This window comes from Balaenoptera borealis (genome assembly GCF_965194805.1).
Source record: "Balaenoptera borealis genome assembly, chromosome: 9".
Lineage (NCBI taxonomy): Eukaryota > Metazoa > Chordata > Mammalia > Artiodactyla > Balaenopteridae > Balaenoptera > Balaenoptera borealis.
Window position 1 is genome coordinate 28241607 of NC_138873.1, and position 22604 is coordinate 28264210.

At 34.4% G+C, this 22604-nt stretch overlaps 1 protein-coding gene across 29 annotated transcripts in view; it reads left to right on the forward strand.

Moving 5' to 3' along the window:
- Nucleotides 1-22604, forward strand: part of AHI1 (Abelson helper integration site 1) — a 218708-nt gene that overhangs the window by 94447 nt on the left and 101657 nt on the right. For 20 of the 29 annotated variants that reach the window (XM_082405630.1, XM_082405620.1, XM_082405619.1 and 17 more), the window contains one exon: nt 8270-8326. The exons of 7 other annotated variants lie outside the window; for them this stretch is intronic. In XM_082405630.1, the coding sequence (XP_082261756.1) occupies nt 8270-8326 (57 nt within the window). Of the gene's footprint in view, nt 1-8269; nt 8327-15649; nt 15781-22604 lie in introns of all 29 variants that reach the window. 2 more of the 29 variants (XM_082405635.1, XM_082405636.1) reach the window with 2 other exon arrangements.

The following is a 22604-nucleotide window of genomic DNA, read 5'->3' on the forward strand; positions in this document are numbered from 1 at the left end:
TGTAATCTTTATATCCTCTTTTTAAATTTTTTTATTTATTTATTTTTGGCTGCGTTGGGTCTTTGTTGCTGTGCACAGGCTTTCTCTAGTTACGGCGAGCAGGGGCTACTCTTCGTTGCGGTTCGCAGGCTTCTCTTTGAGGTGGCTTCTGTTGTGGCAGAGCTCGGACTCTAGGCACGCGGGCTTCAGTAGTTGTGGCACGTGGGATCAGTAGTTGTGGCTCGCGGGCTCTAGAGTGCAGGCTCAGTAGTTGTGGCGCACAGACTTAGTTGCTCCGCGGCATGTGGGATCTTCCTGGACAAAACTGTGTCCCCTGCACTGGCAGGCGGATTCTTAACCACTGCGCCACCAGGGAAGTCCTATATCCTCTTTTTAAATTGTAGTCTTGGAGTTTGACGGGGTGGCAGAGTGTGACTTGGTTTTTAAAAGTGATCAATAGCTTCCGTCTTCTCCATATTTTGTTTGCACTCTCCATTAGATCATGTAAACATATATTAATGTTTTTACCATATCCTAAACTGTCAAGATATTTGACTTAAACAAAATCATAAAATAATTCAGATGACTTCAGTATTGGTTGAGAGGTCTGTCAAGTTAACTTTTGTGCTTCTACATGTTGGATATTTGAAAAACTGTATCTTTCCGTTTCTTTTGCATGTCTTTGCCAAGTATACACTTATTCCTTTGACCAGTTCTTAAAATTAGGAGCTATTTTTCCAGTCAAATTTTAGTTTTATTGTTTTCACAATGTCAGTATTTCTTAAGGTTTCAGCTTTTTTGGAGAAGTGCAAAACTTTTTAAATAATGTAACTGAAATCTATTATTTATGTGTCAAAATTTCACCAGAGATTCTGTGATATCCTTATATAAACCCATTGTAGAAGGTAGATTACATGTAAGCTGGAAATATGATGGTTCTTATATTTCAAAGGGAGAAAAAGAAAACATTTAGGCAAAAATTAGGTTAGAATAACTCAAACACAGGTGATGGTAAAAGGGGGTTTCCGTTTTAAGGAAGGCAAAATGAGTTCAAAGACTTTCTCATACTATCAGAATTGGCAGAGTTTTCTGTTAGTATTACTTAATGAACTTTAAACTATTAATTGAAAAAGAATGTTTCATTGAATTCTGATTTCAAACCTCCAGAATTCCGAGACTTCAGTTCAGGTGTGGGATGAAAGGAATTAATTCACTACCAAAGATAATCTACAGAATTAACTGATTATCTGTAGACACAGGTCCTTAAATGTGCTTAATGATGCTAACCAACCACTCTTCTGAATTCAGCACTTGTGTGTTTTGGTGAAAAAAGCACTAAACCTGGGGTCAGAAGGCCAGAAGCGTTGGGGCTGAGCTCTAATTCTGCCACTTCCCAGCTGTTATCTTGGGTAGTTTCTCTCTGCCAGTACAGTGTCTCTACTTTCTACTTCAGATGAATTTTCTACTTCATAGAATTGTGAGGATGAGATACTTTGAAACATAAATACTGTGAGAATAAACAACATGAAATTTTATGGGAGATTCTTTTTATATTATTTTTTTTAAGTTTGAATCATGCAGTTTGCATTGTGGCCAAAGGAATGGAGGAAATCTTATTTTAAGACATGATTTAATAAATGTGTTAAGTGATGATGGCAGCAAAAAGAACATGTCAGAGAGGCAAACATGGATTCTCAAAAGAGAATTTTGAGAAGCATGCCAAAAAAGACATTAAGATGAAGTAATTAGAAGACAGGTTTTCGAACAAATATCTCAAATATAAATAATCCACCAGAAGCCACTTAACTTTTGAAACTTTGGCTTTCCACATAAGTACTAGACAACACAAAACCCCTGGAGGTGGGAATGTTTTAATATTTGGATTTTTCTGGACACTGAGAAAAAGACCTTGATCACATGGATTTTTTTCTTTAACACATCACTATTTTATATTCCCTTCCACAAAGAAGAGAGTTTATTTGTTAGATATTTTTTGTTATCAGTCTCTAAAATAGTTGTTTGATTGGTACATTAAAGATATAAGGTGCTATTTTAGTAACCAATATCAGGATTTTACTAAGTAATTCTCCAGTGATCTGAGTTAATCTACTTGTTGAAGGTTGAAACTTATCCTTACTTGTAATAAAAGTGCCTATATTTCCTGAATAATAAATGTCACTTGAATTAGTAAAGTGTTTCTTACCATGTTGATAACTTAAAGTATATTCTACATATTTATCGTTTCCTAATTTAAACATCATTTTTATGAACTCTAGTAAATGTTAATATACTTAATGAATGGTCTTCATGCACAAGGGTATGCACTTGGTCCCCACTGAGATAAGAAATTTCTTATCATGGTCCCCACTGAGATAGGAAATTTCTCCTAACACCCTCTGAGGGGAGAATATAAATGCAAGCATTTCTCGTCATATGAATCTGCTGATTTGAATGAACTTAAATTTGTGCACTATTTCCTAGCCATTTATTTTGTAAGAAGCTATTTTATAGAATATTTATATGGTGTATATGGTTCTAACCTTACAATTTTAAACCTTTTCCCTCTATCTGTTAACAGTAGAAAACTTACTTTAAGTTTTTCTTCTTTTTCAGTCACATTTCTCTGTGTGTGTGTGTGTGTTTTGTTTAAGAACCTAGTAAATTTAGTTGTCAAATTATACTGTGACATTTACCCAGTGTATTAATTTTTAAAGTAAGATAATTAACAGTGAAAAATAACAAGAAAGCAACTGAAAACCATAAACTATGAGAAATTAAAATGAGATCTTACTGATTTAATGAATATGAAAAGTACATAATTTCATTCTAACATAGCCAGAGTACATGCCAGATCATTGAATTTATATTTTACAGGTATTCTGATGTTTACCTATTCCAAAGCTTTCCAATTGATGTAATAACAACTTCTTAATTTGTCTTTTTTATATTTTAAAGATTTATAGAAGTTATTTGCATATGGCATCTTTTTTTAAAAGATCAAATATGAAATTTCTGAGAGTTTAGGCAAAGTTAAACAGAGCTATTGTAGTATATGTGGCTCTGAAATATGAAATCTAATCTCAGAAAAGATTTTCAGCCTCAAACTTGTGTAGCAAGGTATATAAGCTAACCACTTTTTGTCATGTATGTGACAAATGTAGTCATTGCCATGAGTGAGGTTGAGTTTCCTGAAAGGAGTTTCTGTATTTTACTCTTGATGTTAGCATTACTGTTTTTCAGGTGGAAACTATGGACTCCTTCTCCTTTCCTTTTTCTAACTAGTCAGTCTCAGAGCCCTCTCATTCCTTTATTCTAAGTCTTTCTTAGTTCACCAATCATCCATTTGATCTTTATGGTTTCTTTCTTGTCCTGTTTGTTCCTTTTTCCTAGTATCAAAGTTCTGTGGATGTCATTATATCTTCCTAGATCTCTAAGTTCTCTTCTCTGAATTGATATTTCCTCTATGTTCAGTTTTTTCATCTGTTAATGTATCCTGTGTTTTTCTTTTATGCCAGTGATTTTTCTTTTATATCTGATACCCTTTATATTTCCTTGGTATCTGTTTTTTTTTAAATGAATGACTGGATACAAATATGGTGTCCCTCCCTCTTCTGTTGTGTAAATAACTCTATAATCTAACTATTTTGTCACCTGAGCAGAAAGTCTATTGAGAACTTTGTATATATGGCTAAAACATATTAACTGGCAGGCTTATATTTAGGGTAGTAAACAGGTAAGATAAATGAGTCCACCTGTCAGGCTGTCAGACTAATTGCCAGAAAGAGAATAAGCAGGACAGCAGTATCCACTCTAGAAGTCTTCACTGTGTCTAGATGGTTTGTTCAATATTATTTGTAGAGACAATGCCACTGACTTTTTTGTTTTTTGTTTTTTTTGCTTGTGGTTAATGCTCAGCAGCATCCATTTTATGTGGGATCTGCAGCCTATTTGGCCCGAGTGTTTTACATATGAACCTTCAATGATTTCTCCTGGAATATGTTTTGTTTTGCTCCCCACCAAATATGCTGATCCTGTGTTCACAGCTCCTCTGAGTTTCATTGTCAGATTCTGTATCTACAGCAGCCCACCATAATGTTTTCAGACAGATGTTTCTAATCACTTTTCATCTTCTGTAAATTTGTTGAAATTTCTAATCTGTTCTTTCAGGCTCACCAGTGACCTGTACACATTGCTGATTCCGATGGTCAATTCTTTGTCCTTATCTTGCTTGATCTATCAGCAGCATTTGACACATTCGATGGCTTCTTAATACATTGGTTTCTGGGCCACCACATTCTTGGTTTTTTCTCTTATCTCATTAGCTACTGCTCTTCATTCTCCTTTGCTGATTCTTCCTCTTTTCTTCCATGTCTTTTTAGACTGTTCCCCTGCAATCTGATCCTCTTTTATTCCCTATACTTCACTTCCTTGATGAACTCATGACTTTAAGTAAAGCCCACACACCAGTGATTCTCAAATGTCTATCTTCAGCCCAGACCTCTTTCCTGAATTCTAGACCAGCACAGTCCAATATGGGAACCTTCAGCCTCATGTGGCAGTTGAATACTTGAAATGTGTCTTGTGTGACTGAGGAACTAAATTTTTAATTTTACTTCATTTTAATTTAAATTTAAATAGCCACATGTGGCCAGTAGCTATCATATTGGACAGTACAAATCTACAAAATCGACTTCGATGTAAATCTTCATTATCTGACACCAGACAAATCAGGTGTTACAATATAAAGAATGGATTACCCATTTTTTAAATTAAATACAAATAATGCTTTTAATATTGAAACATTCCTGAAAGTATTATCCTGAAGATTTCATGATATTTCATCATCACGATTGTGCATTGATTAACTTTAATAGAGACTCCAGAAGTTTCTTATTTTTCTTATTTAAATTAGTACCACATATTCTGGTAGCACGGAGCCAAGAGGTCAGAGACACCTGAATTTAGATTCAGATTCTGTTTCTTATGCTGTGACCTGGAGCAAGTGATTTCATCTTAGTGACTTGTCATTTGAAAATAGAGGATAGGAAAGTGTTTACTGCAAGTGAAAGTTTTTAAATACCAACCTATGTTTGACTTACAATGCAGTAAGAGTTATAGATAGTATCTTTATGACTATATTCAGAACTATTTTAATCATTGAACCTTTTGATTTTAAATTTACTTAACTTCCCACTAAATTTTAGAAAGAGAAATCACTATGCTCTTAGAATTAAATTTAGTGTATGTCTTACATTAAAATCCATATTCTTTTAGTACATATTTTTTCAAAATACAACTTCTGGGCATACTGATTAAAACACTTCCAAGACAAAAGTAGTTTTCATTATATAATCCTGAAGTAGGAGACTTTGAAGGTTTCAGTCTCCTTATCAGAACATAATTTATATCATGGTGAAAATAGTGAATGTTTTATAATTTACTGCTGTGCCTCCAGGGAAAATTGGTAGTATCAGTAACCAATCCACTCAAAGTGAGGATTAGAGGAAGAATTACAACAACTTTATATTGACTGCAACAGGCAAGGTGAGAGGGCAGGTTATAAAATGGCAAAATTATTTTTGACCAGGCATAACTTTATTGTTTGTTTTTTATAGTTTGAGAAAGACTATGTTTAACATTGTTTAATATCAACCGTAAGACACATTTTACTACTTTATAATTTCAAACTGAAATGACAGTTTTTCCATTTTTAAGGCAGTTAGGCATACAAAAAGATGTTGTGGAATGTATTCCCAAATATGTACTTCTATGGTTTTCTGTAACTTTTTCTGATAATAAACTTAATGCCTGGTCTTAAAGAAAATGAGTATTCCATAATTTTGAAGCCTTTCTTCAAGTGCTAGAGCTTATGAATATTTTTAGTTTTTCAGTATTATAGTGAATATGTTGTATATCAAAATGTTGACCATATCTATGATAATGAAAAATATTTTAATTCATGTTTAAAGTAGAATAAATTTTATTCCATATTAATCACATATACTCGTTCCTTCCCTTTGTATATCTACACATTAGCATTTTCACAGATTTCACATCACAATCCATTTCAGTCTTTATGTTCTATTATTCTTTGAAAAGTTATGAGTTTAAAAAATCAGTAATTATTTTTTATTTGCTAATCTTGCTTAGGGTAAGCACTGCTTAGAATCAAGGAAGCAGCTCCTTATGTTTCCCCTCGCCTGGTCATGGGGAAAAAAATGAAATACTATTTATATCATAAAAATAATTTTTATTTCCTTTGTAAATTTCTATGTCCCAAAGTAACTTTTTTGTGAATTAAGTCTATGATAAGAAATACTTTAGTTTTTAAACATTTTGGTTTGTGTCTACTGAAGGCCCTGGAAATTCAGAGTAGGAGGACTATCTAAATTAAGTTTTCATTTACTCTTACTCAGTTAGATTATACTTTTCTAAGACTGTACTCAGAATAGCCCTAAGGTTTCTTGTAGAGTAGCTAACTGCATACTTTTTGCATTTTGTGGTTTAGTCAGTTTGGTCTAGATAGTGAAGAGACTATGATATCATAGAATTTACTGGTAATGTTTTCTGGAAATGAATATCCATCACTTATTGAAAAGCCAACTAACAGTGGAAATTAGGTTGAGGAACCAGACCTTCTGGTAATGATAGAGATGTCTAGATAATGCTGATTTGTATTTTCCAGAATTTTAAACATGTATTTTCAGGAAACTTTTTCCTTAGTGAAAAGTGAATGAAAATGTAAAGAATAACTCCGTGTTTTTCTGCAAGTCTTGAGAGCAAAGTTGATGACAAATATGGAAACTAAGAGATGACTAAGTGGAATGACTGGTCATTTTTTTAAAAATAATTTAAGTGGTCTTTGCAGTGTAAATGTTTGATAAGTAAAAAGTAGAACATTATTTTAATGTTCTAATTTCAGTCAGTTTACTTTTTTTTCTCAACTTTCTCCTCTGAAAAAACATTCAACTATAATTTCATAAGGAGTAAAATTGAGAATGATTTTTGACTAGTGTCCATCTTTTTCTTTTTTATCAAACCAGAAATACTGTATTTTAGTAGAAGCACCCTACAAAAAAGCTGTTAGTTTAAAAAATAAAAACCTTTTTATACTTGATCAAAAATTAATTCATACAGGTTATAAACCAATGTTTATGGCGAGCTTACTATGCACTAGGGACTGTGCTAAGTCCTGGGGAAATGGAAGCTGAAAGACTGCCCTCAAAGTCCTCCCAGTCTAGTTGGGGAATCCAGCAGGCAAAGAAATAGGTATAATATGTTGGGGATGAGTTCAACAGGAGATAAGCATAAAACACTAAGAGAGCGCAGAGAAAGGAAATCAGTTCGATTAAATGTATTAATTCTGTGTTGTCTTTACAATATAGAACAATATTGTCCATTTAAGACTCCTCTAAATGGCAGTTTAGAACTAGGAATCTGGATTTTGTTGCTGGCCTTTTAGGAGACTAATATGTCTCAAGTCATGTGATAGCCTTAATTACTATGTTACATCTTTCAGATGTGCCTCCCAGTGGTATTCTGGGAATAAGTGAGTTAATACATAAGAAGCACTCCAGTTTCTTTTATATTAATGTGTGTGATTGACACTGTGTGTGTGTGTGTGTTGTGTGTTGTGTGTTGTGTATACCTTCCCTTCTTTTGAAAGGAATCCAGTCTTTCACATCTCACAGCTATTAAATTTGTCTGAGCAAAGTAGGCAGTGAGCAGGTTTTTTATTTTGGCCAATTCAGAATCAACAAAGTTTGAGGTTTTTTGGGGAGAGGGTGGTCTCATTTTCCTCTCTTTCTTCTTTTTTCTTTTATTTTTGTAGTAATATTATGAGGCTTGATACTTAATGTCTCCTCAGTCTTTTCAATCTGTATATTTTCAAGCAAAGATTTAATAAACAGTTGAAAGCAAAACACTTTAAAAACTAATGTTAAAGGCAGTGTAAATGCACAGTATAGCAGTTAGGCAAATTAATGTACTTAATATTCAGTGAACTTTAACAGGGAAAAAGTTGATATAGCATAATCATATTTTTAAAATGACTTCTCATTGCTTTGAGTTGTGGAAAACGTCTTCTAAATGGTCATGCTTATGTTCAGCATTTAAATTTATTGTCTCTCTCTAGAATTTAAATTGTATCTTTTATGGATGGACCCGGGAAAATGAATTCTCACTTTCTTATATTCTCGATACTGTACCACTGTAGTAGATGAAAATAGTTTTCCCTTATTCAATCCTTTCTCATGTTAACTTTCTTCTTTTTTTGTTTTTAATTCTAAAGGATGTTTAATTCCTGCATATACAGATTCTGGGAATGCAAGATTCATTCATACATTCAGTAAGTACCCAGTGAGTACTTACTTTGTCCCAGGCACTGTTATAAGTGTTATGTGAATGTATCAGTGAACAGAACAGATAATAATCCATGTCCTTGTTTAAGCTTACTTCCAGTGGAGAGAGACAGGCAATAAGCAAATAAATACAGAATAAATAACAAAACAAGGAAAGGGGATAGGGTAAACTGGGGAATGGGGTTAGGTTGCTGTTTTTAATGGGTGGTAAAGGAAAGCTTCACAAAAAAGGTGACACTTGAGCAAAATTTTGAAGAAGAAAGAAAGCCATGTTGTCAGGAAGAATAGCATACCCAACCAAGATCCCAAGTCAGAAATTTGCTTAGTGTGCATTTTGCACAGCAAAAAGGCTAATATGTCTGGTGTGGAGGAATGAGGGGGAGAGTAGAAGTCAGAGGGGTAGCGAGAGGCCAGATCATACAGAACCTTATATAAATGAGTGCAAAGCACAGCCCTATCGCCAACACTGGTATTATTCACTAGAGATGTATTTTTAAAAGGGGGAGGTGGATGGGATTGTACAGTTTAATACTTGCTATAAATAAAAATCTGAACAAAGTGTACAAGAGAGCAGATACGACGTAATGACGAATAATTCCTTGTAGAGAAAGCAATATTTAAAGTAATTGTTGCAAGATGAGAAGACTGTCAATTATAAAACGTATTAAGGCATCCCAGCTAGGAAGGCCAGTTAAAATATTATTTTAATAATTGAGGTGGGAGAACAGGACCGAAGTAAGACACTAGAGATGTTAAGTTATTAAGGTATTAGAAATTTGGAATGTGAACGTTAAGAGATAGACAAGTAGAATTTGAGGATAACCAAGGATTCTAATTTCGGTGAAGGAGTGGATGGCAATTCATTAACAAAAATAGGGGAATATAGGAATATTGGGAAAATCATAATGAATTGTATACAGTGTTTTGGATATATTGAGTTTGAGATGCCTGGCAGACATCTAGAGCAAGACATCAAATAACTTGCACATCTATTTGAGCCTTATTTATTAAATGTCCTACTATGAGTCAAGCCCTGTGCTAGGAACTAGACTACATACTTTGAAATACAGGCTTGGAGCATAAGTATAGATTAAGGAGTCAGTGGCATATGTGTAGTCTTTGAATCCACAGGAGTAAGGGAGATAAGCTGGAAGAGGCTATTGAAGAGACTGAGAACCATTAGGATGACTATGAGGTTGATATCTTGGATATTTGCTACCTAAAAAAGACAGTAAAAGAAACAATTGAAAATACAGGCAAATACAGAAAGCTTCTGTTGGTGCTAAATGTCTTTTTTTTTGTTAATTCATCACTGCAGTAACAAATCTGAATAAAAAAGAAATACCTGAATTATATGAGTATACCCTTCATCTTTTTTGTAGCTGTACTTGTGATTTGCAAAGTACTATGACATTGTTCAAATAATTAATATCAGTGTTAAAGACTTAGGCTAAATTATATTTTAAGGATTGAACACACAGAATTGAAGTAATTTTGTCCTTGTCTATATAATAAATATGTGTCACAATTTTGTTAGAAACATACCTGTCTTCAGATTGAATATCTAGAGCATGTCACAAAAGATGTGATTTGAACAGGCTTCAGTCTCTTGTTAGAGTGAGAGGAAATTGATCAAACACTAAAAATTGTATGCAGTTCTTGGTAGTTTTTAAATAGAAATAAGTACTGTAAGATTTTGACCAGTTATTGGTTAGCATCAATTTAATTATTAGCACCAATTAAATTATTTGGATATCAGTTTATGAGTCAGTTAAAGAAATGCTAACTTTATATATTCATTGGATCAGTGAATTTAATTTTTTGACTAATATTTGGAAATAAATAGCACAGATCATTAGAGATTAGCATAGCCAGGAAATCTTCCCAGAAGGTATGAGATGTAACTGAAGCATAGCAAGACTGAATTGTATTCACTATTGGTGGTGGGGCTGAAATCAGGAGTCACATTGTCTCAGTGATGTATTGTCCACCATGTAGCTACTCACTTCTCCCTGCTTGCTTTATACTTTTTCATAAGCATTAATTTACTAGTCTCAAAATTTAGGGACCCCTTACCCCACTTCCTAGTGTCTTACATACTCATTCATGTTTACATACTCCCGGTCACTACCTGATTCCATGACTAACACAGGAAAGCCTACTAATTTGTGGTTTGAATATTCACTGCTATACCTCTGTGGTCTGTATAGACACCCAGACATTGTAGACTTAAGGCCCTCAGCCATTGATGTTGCTGAGTTTGGAGAAGTTTTTTCATATAATATATGAAAAGTACAGTTTTCAAAGAATATTCTCTTTCTGAAATCTTTGAAATATGTAGAGGACTTTCCATAGCATCCAGAAAAATCCAATATGAAATAAATATTAACATTTTACCAGGTTAAATAAGGATAAACCACTTTAAGATTCACATTTATTAAAAATTCACTTTTAGATGAATATTTAGAAAAATATGTAGAATATGGGATGACTATACCTGTGGAGAATCTGTAGCCTATTCTGCTGCAAGATGTTTTTATAATTCTCATTTTCTCTACTCATGTATTCAGTCATTCAACAAGCATTTATTGAAGATGAACTATTTGACATAAGAAACTAAAGTTTTAAATAGTGAGGAAAATGCTGTGATAGAGGATTGCACAGGAATACTAAGGGGAGGAGAGATGGGGAAGGGTATCTAAATCAGAAGTGGGATGAGGAGAAGAAAATCACATAGTGTTTCCTAAAGAACAGAATGTTTGACTTGAACTTTAAGTGATGTCCAAATGGCTTTGCGTGCCATTTTGAGTTAAGCAGTTTGAGTTAAATACTTGACGAGGGTGATGTGTATCCTGAAGATTAAGCTGTAGAAGGACAAGATAACAATTTTCCCTTTGGAAGAGTCTCTCTGGCAGTGGGGATGTCATTGGAAGAGTCATGGAGCAAATCAGAGACCTGGATTAGGAAGCTATTTCAATAGTCCAAATGATGAGAGAGCATCCAAACTAAGTAGTGAGACAGAGAGGAGGGGGCAGGTTTTATATAAATATGTATATATGTATGTGTGTGTACGTATATCTATACACACATATATATGTATGTGTGTGCATATTTTACAATAAAAATATTTTTAATTAAACATATGATAAAGTCATTTTTTTCACCTCAGGTTGTATGAGGCAAGCCCTTAAGTTCTAACAAGAACTCATTGTTAGAATAGCTAACCTTTGTCATATAAATATTTAATTATAATGCTTCCTATCTCTTTTTTCCTTTAAACTTCAGTTCTACATGTATTTAAAGGCTGTTGAAAGCATATGACAAATATAGAATTTTTTAAAATTGAAGTATAGTTGATTTATAGTATTGTGTTTCAGGTGTACAACATAGTCATTCAATATTTTTATAGATTATACTCCTTTTAAAGTTATAAAATATTGGCTGTATTACCTGTGCTGTACAATATATGTTTGTAGTTTATTTATTTTACACATAGTTTGTACCTCTTAATCCTCTACCTGTATCTTGCCCCTACCCTCTTCCCTCTCTCCACTGGTAGCCACTCGTTTGTTCTCTATATCTGTGAGTCTGTTTCTTTTTAGTTATATTCACTAGTTTGTTTTACTTTTTAGATTCCACATATAAATGATATCATACAGTATTTGACTTTCTCTGTCTGACTTATTTACTAAGCATAATATCCTCCAGGTCCATCCATGTTGTTGCAAATGGCAAAATTTGATTCTTTTTTATGGCTAAGTAATATTCCATTACACACACACACACACACACACACACACACACACACACACACACACACACACACAGTACACCTTCTTTATCCATTCATCTGTTGATGGACATTTGGGTTGCTCCCATACCTTAGCTATTGTAAATAATATTGCAGTGAACACGGGGGTGCATGTATCTTTTTGAATTATTGTTTTTGTTTTCTTCAGATATATACCCAGAAGTGGACTTGCTGGATGATATGGTAGTTCTAATTTTAGTTTTCTGAGAAACCTCCAAACTGTTTTCCATAGTGGCTGCACCAATTTACATTCCTACCAACTACGTCTTAGATTTCCCTTTTTTCCACATCCTTGCCAACATTTGTTGTTTGTGGTCTTTTTGGTGATAGCCATTCTGACTGGTGTGAGGTGATATCTCATTGCAGTTTTGATTTGCATTTCTCTGATGATTAACGAGGTTGAGCATCTTTTCATGTGCCTGTTGGCCATCTGTATGTCTCCTTTGGAAAAAATGTGTATTCAGGTTTCCTGCTCACTTTTTTAATCGGGTTATTTGTTTTTTTGATATTGAGTTATATAAGCTGTTAATATATTTGATATATTAACTTTTTATTGGTCATATCATTTGCAAATATTTTCTCCCATTCAGTAGGTAATCTTCTCATTTTGTCAGCGGTTTCCTTGGCTGTGCAAAACCTTTAAGTTTAGGTTCCATTTGTTTATTTTTGCTTTTGCTTCATTTGCCTTAGGAGACATCCAAAAAACAATTTGCTCAATTGATGTCAAAGAGTGTTCTACCTATGTTTTCTTCTAGGAGTTTTATGGCTTCCCTTCTTTAATTTAGGTTTTTAATCCATTTTGAGCTTTTTTTCCTATATGGTGTGAAGAATTGTTCTAATTTCATTTTTTTACATGTAGCTATCCAGTTACTCCAGTACCACTTATTGAAGAGTCTTTCTTTTCTCCATTGTTTATTCTTGCCTCCTTTGTTGTAGATTAATTGATCATAAGTGTGTGGGGGTTTTTCTGGGCTCTCTATTCTATTCCATTGATCTATGTGTCTGTTTTTGTGCCAGTACCATACTGTTTTGATTATTGTAGCTTTGTAGTATAATCTGAAGTCAGGGAGTACAATACCTCTAGCTTTGTAAAGCTTGCTTTGACTGTTCAGGGTCTTTTGTGGTTCCATATAAATTTTAGGATTATCTGTTTTAGTTCTGTGAAAAATGTCATGGCTATTTTGATAGGGATTGCTTTAAATCTGTAGATTGCTCTGGGTAGTATAGACATTTTAGCAATATTAGTTCTTCCAATCCATCCATAGTATCTTTCCATTTCTTTGTATCATCTTCAGTTTCCTTCATCAGTGTTTTATAGTTTTTAGAGTCTTTTACTTCCTTGGTTAAGTTTATTCCTAGGTATTTTATTCTATATAAGGCAATTTTAAATGAGATTATTTTCTTGCTTTCTCTTCCCGATAGTTCATTATTAGTGTATAGAAAATCAACAGATTTCTGTATGTTAATCTTGTATCCTGTAACTTTGCTGAATTCATTTATTAGTTCTAATAGTTTTTGTTTTTGGTGGAGACTTTAGGGTTTTCTGTATGTAGTATCATGTCATCTGCAAATAGTGACAGTTTTACTTCTTCCCTTCCAATTTGGATGCCTTTTATTTCTTTTCTTTTCTTTCTTTCTTTTTCTTTTTTTCTTTTGTCTGATTGCTGTGGGTAAGATTTCCAATACAATGATAAATAGAAGTAGTGAGAGTGGGCATCCTTGTCTTGTTTCTGATTTTAGAGGGAAAGCTTTTAGCTATTCACCATTGAGTATGATATTAGCTGTAGGTTTGTCATAAATGGCCTTTATTATGTTGCAATATGTTCCCTCTATACAAATTTTGATGAGAGTTTTTATCATGAATGGTTGTTGAATTTTGTCAAATGCTTTTTCTGTATCTATTGAGGTGATCATGTGATTTTTACCTTTGTTAATGTGGTATATCGCATTGATTGATTTGTGGATATTGAACCATCCTTGCATGCCTGAAATAAATCCCATTTGATCATGGTGTATGATCTTTTTTATTTATTGTTGAATTTGGTTTGATAATATGTTGTTGAAGATTTTTGCATCTATATTCATCAGAGATATTGCCCTGTATTTTCTTTTTTAGTATCTTTGTCTCATTTTGGTATCAGAGTAATGATGGCCTTATAGAATTAATTTGAGAGTGTTCCTCTCTCTTCAGTTTTTTGGAATAGTTTGAGAAGGATAATACATATATTCTTTGTATGTGTGGTAGAATTCCCCTGTGAAGTCATCTGGTCCTGGACTTGTTTGCTGATTCAATTCACTACTGATTCAATTTCACTACTAGTTTGTTTAGAGTATCTCTTTCTCCCTGATTCAGTTTTGGAAGATTGTATGTTTCTAGGAATTTATCCATTTCTTCTAGGTTGTCCAATTTATTGGCATATAACTGTCTGTAGTATTCACTTATGATTTTTTTGTGTCTCCGTGATATTGGCTGTAATTTCTCCTCTTTCATTTCTTATTTTGTTTATTTAGGTCCTCTCTTTTTATTCTTGATGGGCCTGGCTAAAGGCTTACCAATTTTATCTTTTCAAAAAGGCAGCTCTTGTTTTCACTGATCTTTTCCATTGTTTTTTGGTCTCTATTTCATTTATTTGCTCTCTGATCTTTATTATTTCCTTCCTTCTGCTGAATTCGGACTTTGCTTTTGTTCTTTTCCTAATTCCTTTAGATAGTAGGTTTTGTTGTTTATTTGAAATTTTTCTTGGTTCTTGAGGTAGGCCAGTATTATGGTAAACTTCTCTCTCAGAACTGTTTTTGCTGCATCCCATGGATTTTGGAAAGTTGTGTTTTTATTTTCATTTATATCAAAATATTTTCTGATTTCCTCTTTGATTGCTTTGTTAACCCATTGATTTTTTAGTAATAAGTTGTTTAGTCTCCATGTTTTTATGTTTTTTCCGTTTTTCTTTCTAATTTCTAGTTCCATACTGTTGTGGTCAGAAAAAAATACTTGATATAATTTCTATCCTCTTAAATTTATTGAGACTTGTTTTATGGTCTAGCATGTGATCTGTTCTGGAGAATGTTCCATGTGCACATGAACAGAATGTGTATTCATCTTTTTTGGTGGAACACCATGCAGATATCTACTAAGTCCAACTGGTCTAAATGTAGTTTAAGACCACTGTTCCCTTATTGATTTTCTGTGTGCATGACCTGTCCATTGATATCATTAGGGTGTTGAAGCCCCTACTATTATTGTATTATTGTCAGTTTCTCCCTTTAAGTCTGTTAGTATTTGCTTTATATATTTAGATACTCCTATATTAGGTGCATATATATTAACAAATGTTATATTCTCTTCTTGTATTGATCCCTTTATCATTATATAATGCCCTTCTTTGTCTTTGTTTTAGACACTGTTTTAATGTCTATTTTGCCTGATATGAGTATTGCCACCCCAGCTTTCTTTTTGTTTCATTTGCGTGATATATATTTTTTCCCATCCTCTCACTTTCAGTCTGTGTGTGTCTTTAGCTGTGAAGTGGGTCTCTTATAAGCAACATATAGATGCACCTTTTTATATCCAGTCAGCCACCCTATGTCTTTTGATTGGAGCATTTAGTCCACTGATATTTAAAGTGATTATTGGTAAGTATGTACTTATTGCATTTTTGTTGTTTCCTGCTTGTTTTTGTAGTTCTCTCTTCTTTTCTTCCTTTAGTTTCTTCTCTTGTGGTTTGATGATTTTCTTTAGTGTTATTCTTGTGTTCCTTTCTCTCTGATTTTTGTGTATGTTGTAGGTTTTTGATTTGTGGTTACCACGGGGTTCATATATGTTGACCTATAACTATATCTACTTGTTTTAAAGTTCTAACACATTCTACAAGATCTTCCTTTTTCACTCCCCTCCCCCACATTCTGTGGTTTTGGTATCATATTTTACATTTTCATGTCTATCTCTTAACTGTTTAATGTAGTTATAGTTGATTTTACAATTTTTGTCTTTTAATCTTCATACTAGCTTAAGTGGTTGATCCATAGCATTTCCTATATATTTGCCTTTACTAGTGGGATTTTTCCTTTCCTATAAATTCTTACTTCTTTTCTTGTTGTAGCCTTTTCTTTTCCACTTAGAGAAGACCTTTTAACATTTCTTGTAGGGTCAGTTTAGTATTGATGAACTCTTTTAGTTTTTGCTTGTCTGAGAAGTTATTTCTCTCTCCTTCAATTCTGAGTGATAACCTTACTGGGTAGAGTATCCTAGGCTGTAGGTCTTTCCCTTTCAGCACTTTAAGTATACCATACCACTCCCTTCCAGCCTGCAAAGTTTCTGCAGAAAAGTCAGCTGAAAGCCTGATACCTTGTATATGACTGTTTTTCTCTTGCTGCCTTTAAAATTCTCTCTTTATCTTTAACTCTTGCCATTTTAATTATGATATGTCTTGGTATTGGCCTCTTTGGGTTCATCTTGTTTGGGACTCTCTGTGCTTCCTGTACCTGGAAATCTGTTTCTTCAGCTTTGGGAAGTTTTCAGCCATAATTTCATCTGATATATTTTTAAACCCTTTCTCTTTTCTCCTTCTGGGACCCCTACCATGTGCATGTTAATATGCTTGATATTGTCCTGGAGGTCCCTTAACTGTCCTCATTTTTTAAAATTTGTTTTTCTTTTTGCTGTTCTGATTGGATGATTTCCACTGTTCTATCTTTTGGATCATTTATGCATTCTTCTGTATTACATAGTCTGCTGTTAATTCTTTCTAGTATGTTTTTCATTTCAATTATTGTAGTCTTTAGCTCTGACTGGTTCTTTTTTATGATTTCTAGTTCTTTGCTAAAATTCTCACCTGTTCATCTATTCTTTTCCCAAGTTCAGTTAGTATTCTTATTACTAATACCTTGAACTCTTTATCTGGTAAATTATGTTTCATTGGTTGTTCTTTCAGGTTTTTTTTTCTTGTTCTTTCATTTGAAACAAAAACTTCTGTCTTCTTATTTTGTTTAACTTTCTATGTCTCTATGAAATTAGGTGAAACACTTAACTATTGTGGTCTTGAAGAGGTGTTCTTGTGTGGGAGCATCCTATGTAGTCTGCATGTGCCCAGTGGCTTTGATGTTAGAGCTGGATCTGAAATGAGCAAGGGTCATGCCTTCCCCGAGGGTGTGCTGGCAGCTATCACCTTGGTGGGAGGTGGGGCTAGAGATGGAGGGGCTAGAGCTAGAGCCAGGTGTGAGCCTGGGCTTTTCCTGTGCTCATTAGGCATCACCACCATATCAGGGGTGGGGCTGGGTCCCAAGGAGGTGGAGCAGAAGCCCTGAGGGTCAGATCTGAGCTTATTCCATTCCCTTTACGTATGTGTTCTCCCCACTCCTGGCAGTGGCACCTTCTCCCCAGAGGAGAACAGTGCTGGAGCAAGAGGAGCCAGAGCAGACACCCAGTCTTGGGCACATGCTGGGATGGTCATGGCACACCAGTCAGAGTTGCAGACTACTCCTGATCTGCTGCCTCCATGAGTGTCAGCCATGGCTGCCCTCACCTTGTTCACATGCAGTGCCAGGTCCAAGCCGGCTCCATCCCCTACAAGAGTCCACTCTCCTCAGTATCAGCACCTCTGCCCTAGAGGGAGCTGCAACAGAGCAAGAGGGGCTGGAGCAGGCACCTGGTGCAGGCTGGGTCATGCACTGAGCCAGTTGTGGGAAACTGGCCAGAGCCCTGTACAGTTTCAATCTACTGCCTCTGCCTTTTTCAGGGAGTAAGCAAACACGTGCACAGTCTGCATGAGTGAAGTCTCGACTTCTTACAGTCCTCCTTTAGGTCCCACTGGTTTTCAAACCCGCTAAGGGTACTCATCTTCCTGGTTTTGAGCCTTAGGGCTGGGGTGGCCAAGATGTGGTTCAAACCCCTCATTCTTCAGGGAGGATCTTTGAGCCCCTGATATCCCCCTCCTCTTCTGTGTCCCCTCCTTGGAGCACAGGTCCCAACCTGATCACTTCCGCTCCCTTCCTACTCGACTCTGTGATCTTTCTTTACAAACTTGGTTGTAGGAGAGTCTTTCTGTCAGTCTCCCGTTTGTTTTCAGTGAGAATTGCTCCACGTGTAGGTGTTTTTTTTTATGTGTTCGTTGGCAGAGGTGAGCTCAGCATCCTTCTACTCTGCCATCTTGATCTCCTTCTGGATCAGATATTTTAAACATTAAAATCAAAATAAACATTCTGAATATATATCAATTATGTTCAGTGTTCAGTATGCCAGGTATAATTTGAAGTATTTTTTATATTAATTAACTAATTTACCCTCCCGTCAGCCAGTGAGATACATATTGCTTCCCCTGTACTGAATAAGGAAATGAAGGCATAGAGTGGATAAATAACTTGCCCAAGTCACATATCTAATAATTGCCAGAGCCAGTCTTTGAATACATTACAGAGTGGCTCCAGAGTCAGGATATATTATACAAATAAATTGTTCTTTGGAATGTATTTTTTCCCTGATTATAAAGGAACAAAGTCTAATAGTAGATATTATAAACAACTCATATCTCTGAACAGGATGGTAATTTTATTATTATATATAATAATATAAATATTATATAAAATATAATAATATAATATAATTATTATTATAATTAAAACTTATTATTTTTAATAAACATAGTAGATTTATTGAGTGGTGCTATCAACATGTCAAATATAAATACATTCATGCATTAATTGTGGAGTTTTCTCTCATTTTTAGGAAGGTGTTCTAATCAATCCAGAGTGAGTGTTTTGATTTTCTGTTGGCTCTTTGTTTTAAATAATGCTGAGAAGTTTTTTCAGTGAGAATTTTAAACCCATTTACTCTGCTTATATGGAAGATTTTTCAATTTTCAAAACCATTGAAAATTTGTTTGCCTACTATATGGTCACTAAAAGTCTATTAAGGGCCTACACTCCTTTCCCAAACTTTATTTTGAAATATTTTAAAACCACAAAAAAGTTGAAAAAAGTAGGTAAAATGAAACTTTTAAATTCACAACATTTGCTTCTTTGCTTTTAAAATTTCACTCATATATCTGCCAGCAAGAAGGGTATTGTCTTAAATAACCATAGTTCCATTATCACATCTAGGAAAATTAATGATACTATAATACCATTTAATAAACAGTTCATATTCAGGTTTTCCTAATTGTGCCTAAGATGTCTTAAGTAATTTTTTATTTGCTTACCTATTTTGTACAGCATCCAGTCCAGATTAGCACTTATATTGGTCATTATGTCATTTTAATTTCATTTAATCTCAGTTAATCTAGAATCTTTTTTGTTTGTTTTTCATGACATTAACTTTTTTATAGAGTCTGCCTGAGCCAGTTGTCCTGTAGAATATCCACTGTTTTTATTTTGTCTATTTTATCATGATTAGATCCAAGCCAGACTTTTTTGGCAAGAATACAGTAAGTGATGTGTGCTTTTTTGCATCACATCAGGTGGTATATAATGTCAGCTTGCCCCACTATTGGTGTTGCTATATTTAGTCCTGGATCTTTTTCTGAGCATTTTAATACATTCTGTTGATCTACATGTCTACTCATGTGTCATCCCCACATTGTTTTAATTAGAGACTTTTTACAATATATATTGATACTTAGTATTTATTTTCAGTCATCACTCTTTTTTTCCCCAGGATTTTTCTAGTTATTCTTGCATAGTCTTCTATATGAATTTTAGAAGCAACTTGTCTAGTGCTGGGACAAAAACTGTTTTATTGAAATCACATTAAATTCATATATTATCTCAGAGAAAATTGGCCTTTATGTGATGTTACATTGTCTTAGAACAAGGGATGTCTTTTCATTTGTTCAAGACTACTTTTATGTCTTTCAGAAGTATTTTTACATTTTCTTCATACTGTTTTATGTATTTTTGTATTTATTCAAGTATTTTCTCTTTTATGATAATCTTATAAATGAGGTATGCTTTTTCATTATATCTTCTAACTGGTTGTTTGAGTATGTAAAGGGTATTGATTTTTATATATTAAATTTTATATTATGCTGACTTTCTGATTTATTAGTTCTCTTATTGGTTGTGTTAGTTTTAGCATTGATTCTTTTGGACTTTCTGGGTATAAATTATATTATCTGAGTAACAGTTTTACTTCTTTTCCAATTCTTGAGAAGGGCTTGCAGTTTTCGTACAGACATCTTTATATTGAATTTGGCAGGAAAGATCTTTGCCTTCTAAAATTCTGTATTTTACTGGAATATAATAAATTGTATTTCATTTCTCCTAGCCGTAGATAATCAAAGCATAATTCTCCCTGTGCCCCATATAGAGATTAATGGCAACTTCCAAAACTCAATTAGGATACATAGTTATAGTGTTGCCTAAAACAAATAACTCTTTAGAAAATTTCATATAAGGGAGGAGAGAGGCTCTCCTGTCCTTAGCACAGTGCGTTGTGCTTGGTGGGTTGCCCATAATCATTTGGTGATGATACATAAGATTGCTGGATATATGTTCTGGCTTCAGAATTTGGCACTTTGTTTGGCCTGCTTTGTTTTTGCAATAAATCTGATCATCTTTTTTCTTTCTTTCCTTTGATCATGGTCCTGACTTGAAGATTGGTAGAGTTTAAGGAAACTAAAAAATATATAATTCTGCTGTTCCAATCAGTCAGGTACAAGTGGGGTATAATGTCATGTTCTGATTTTCCACAAAGTAAAATACCCAAAGCATCTCCCAAGAAGCATAAAATTTCTTCATTATCTTCTCCAGAGTGTATTAATGTCTGGAAAATTAGGAAAATTTTAAAATAATACATTTCAGTTTTATAGTAGGTTTAGAAACATTACCAAAGGAAGTAGTTAATTAATGTTTTGAAAAAGAGTCCTAGAATGTTAATTCAAACATTCTGATGACTAATACACACAGTTAACACTGCATTGTAGAATATGAACCGGGTGGATATGGCATAGATTAATTCATTCAGTTAATATTTGAGTTAACTCTTGAGGACCTTCTGTGTTTCGAGCATTTGGACCAGGCACTATGGATACAAAAGTGAATTAAATCAGATCCTGGCCACAGGGGCCAGACAAACACACAAATGGGCCTGGAGGTTTGTGACTTAGATACATGGGTTTCAGTAATGGTACTGCTGCTCCTTGGTTGTGTGACCCATCTTCTGACTTACTTTCTGAAAGCTGCTATTTCCTCCCTTTAAAATGGTGTTATCTTTGTTGTTTATTAATTAGCTATCTTAAAATTCTTAATAGTTGTCAAGTTTTGTTTCTTTTGTTTTATTTTAATTTAAGAGATTCTCTAATTTTTCCATTGTTATCAGTGGCACTACCAGTTGTGTAAGGTTATTTGCTGATCTTCAAGTTACTGAAACTCCTTACCAGAGTTTATTTTCTTTGCACGCTCATGGTTGTGGTCCCAACTATTCTGCTGGAGGTCTGAGCTATAGCAAAAAAATGAAAGCAAACCTGTGCAACTGTTACCCCTGTGCTGAGGCACAGGATTAAGCTTCTCCTCTCAAGTCTCATCAGTTGCAGGTTACAGCCATCTCCCAGTAACTGGTCCTGGAAGCAAACTCCTCCAGGTGGATGGGCGTATAGGCCTCTGTTTAAAGACCATTGTGGTCCATAGGATCTGCCAGGCCCTTGATGTACTACAAACATTAAACTGACAGATAATAGCCAGTTACCCAGAGGATTTATAGCTTCTGCTGGCTGAGAGCCCTCAGTGAACTCTGGAAAACCCATTTTCTGCCCACACCTTGAGAAGAGGCCTGTTTTCCATGCACAGGTCCTTGCTCAGCACCAAGGAAGACACAGCCCTCCCATTCCCACACTTTGCCTGACACACTGGCTCTGAGATCCCAGGAAAAAAAAACTTCATCTTCTGAGATACTGTCCAGCGTTTGCCATCCCTCTTGCCTTAGTCTTCGTAGGCCTCTGGAAAGGAACTAAACATGATTTCAGATTTTAAAATCATTAGACAAAGTGAAAAAGAAGATGCTCACCTAGAAGATTAAGTGGCACAATTATCAAAAGATAAAAATTATGAAGGTAAAAATTAAATGGGGCAGAATTAAACAAATAACAGAATAAAACTTCCCTGAGCAGAAGAATGATAAGATTCTGCAGATTAAAGGGCTGTCAAGTCCCAAGAAAGATTAATAATAACAAAGACACACTTGGACATACCCTGGTGAAAGCAGTCTGTTGGCACAATTCCCTCTTTCAGGGGAGGTCAGTCTTTTTTCAGGCCTTCATCTGGTTGGATGAAGCCCACTCACATTATGGAAGGCAATCTACTTTACTCAAGGTCTGCTAACTTAAATGTCAATCCCATCCAAGAAATACTTTTCACAGAAACATCTGGAATGTTTGATCAGATAAAAGTGAAATAAAATATAGATTTTTTTTGGTAAAATTTACTTAAAATAGCAAAATATTTGGGGATGCTTTTCCTTAAGCTTATTC